Below are 1,126 nucleotides of genomic sequence, written 5' to 3' on the forward strand. Positions count from 1 at the left end.
TCGCGAGAATTGAATTATTTTTAAATTATCATCGGAGAAATTTGAAATTTTCGATCTCGATTCAAATTCTTACCAAAAATTTATCCTCGAAATATAAACGTTAAACGTTACATGACATCGGGGATCGAGCCGATTCGTTGGTGGTGGTCGCACTACGAAATTTCACTACCTTCCGGAACAACCAAAATATCGTCTCTTTGATCAGCATGATCGTGGCTGCGACAGCTCTATAAAGCGCATAGTGGAGTATAGCGTTTAAAAACGTGATACCTATGTGTGCGATTACGGAATCGGTAGTTAGCCTTAAATCGTTCATCCTGCAATTTAGAGAATTATTTTTGACCTTTGATCATCGAATAAATTGCCCGGTTAACTGAAATTTATCGAAACTGATTCCATGATTCTAACGCTCTGATGTTTAACGCAAATGGTTGTTCAATGGTTTTGTTGAATTCGTTTATTGATACTCTTAGATAATTTCATATCGTTTAAAGAACATTATTATACATATATATATATATATGTGTGTACATGTGTATAGAAGAATACAAGCACTTTGTATGATTTAAAAAAAAGAAAGGAATAAAATTTTCGTTTCTAATAAGAAGTAGCCGAAGTGTCGCTGAATTTTCGTTGGGGAGATACTCTCGATACGTGCTCGATAATCTCTGATTCCGGCTCCTCCACCTTTTTCTCGTTCTCCACCTCGAATTCTTGATCACCGGCGGGAGGAATTTTCGGATGAGATCGGGGATTCAATCGTTTCTTCGATTTCATGCGATATCTATCCTTCGCTTGTTCCAACGAGGGAAACAGGTGCTCCTGCGGATTCAACGAGATCAACTTGAGAAGCTTCTCCTCCTGGGATAGAGTGCAATTCCTTCTTTGGACGCGGCCCTTCGTCGTCGTGAAAATTGGCCTCGTCGTCTCCTGGATACAGCCGCAATCCAACCGCGTGATCGTCGTCATTGTGCCGCACGGTTCCAGATTCTGATCGATTTGGAAAAAAGAATTTTTCCAGTTTTTAATTATTATTTATTTTATTTATTTTATTTTATTTTAATTATGATTGAGAAATGTAATTATAATAAACATTATATCCCTCTTCCTCTCCCCCAATTACAAT

At 37.8% G+C, this 1,126-nt stretch overlaps 2 protein-coding genes across 2 annotated transcripts in view; both read right to left on the minus strand.

Moving 5' to 3' along the window:
* The window catches only part of LOC102677022, a 2,069-nt gene extending 1,553 nt beyond the window's left edge, over positions 1-516 (minus strand). Inside the window, exon 1 of the mRNA XM_006622175.2 lies at positions 74-516. The gene's annotated coding sequence lies outside the window, so the exon portion shown is untranslated. The remainder of the gene's footprint in view (positions 1-73) is intronic.
* A 57-nt stretch (positions 517-573) lies between these two features.
* Positions 574-1,126, minus strand: part of LOC102677174 — a 2,282-nt gene continuing 1,729 nt past the window's right edge. The window contains exon 3 of the mRNA XM_006622176.2: positions 574-990. Within this exon, the coding sequence (XP_006622239.2) occupies positions 598-990 (393 nt within the window). The 3' untranslated portion in view covers positions 574-597. The remainder of the gene's footprint in view (positions 991-1,126) is intronic.

This window comes from Apis dorsata, unplaced genomic scaffold, assembly GCF_000469605.1.
Source record: "Apis dorsata unplaced genomic scaffold, Apis dorsata 1.3 scaffold_667, whole genome shotgun sequence".
Lineage (NCBI taxonomy): Eukaryota > Metazoa > Arthropoda > Insecta > Hymenoptera > Apidae > Apis > Apis dorsata.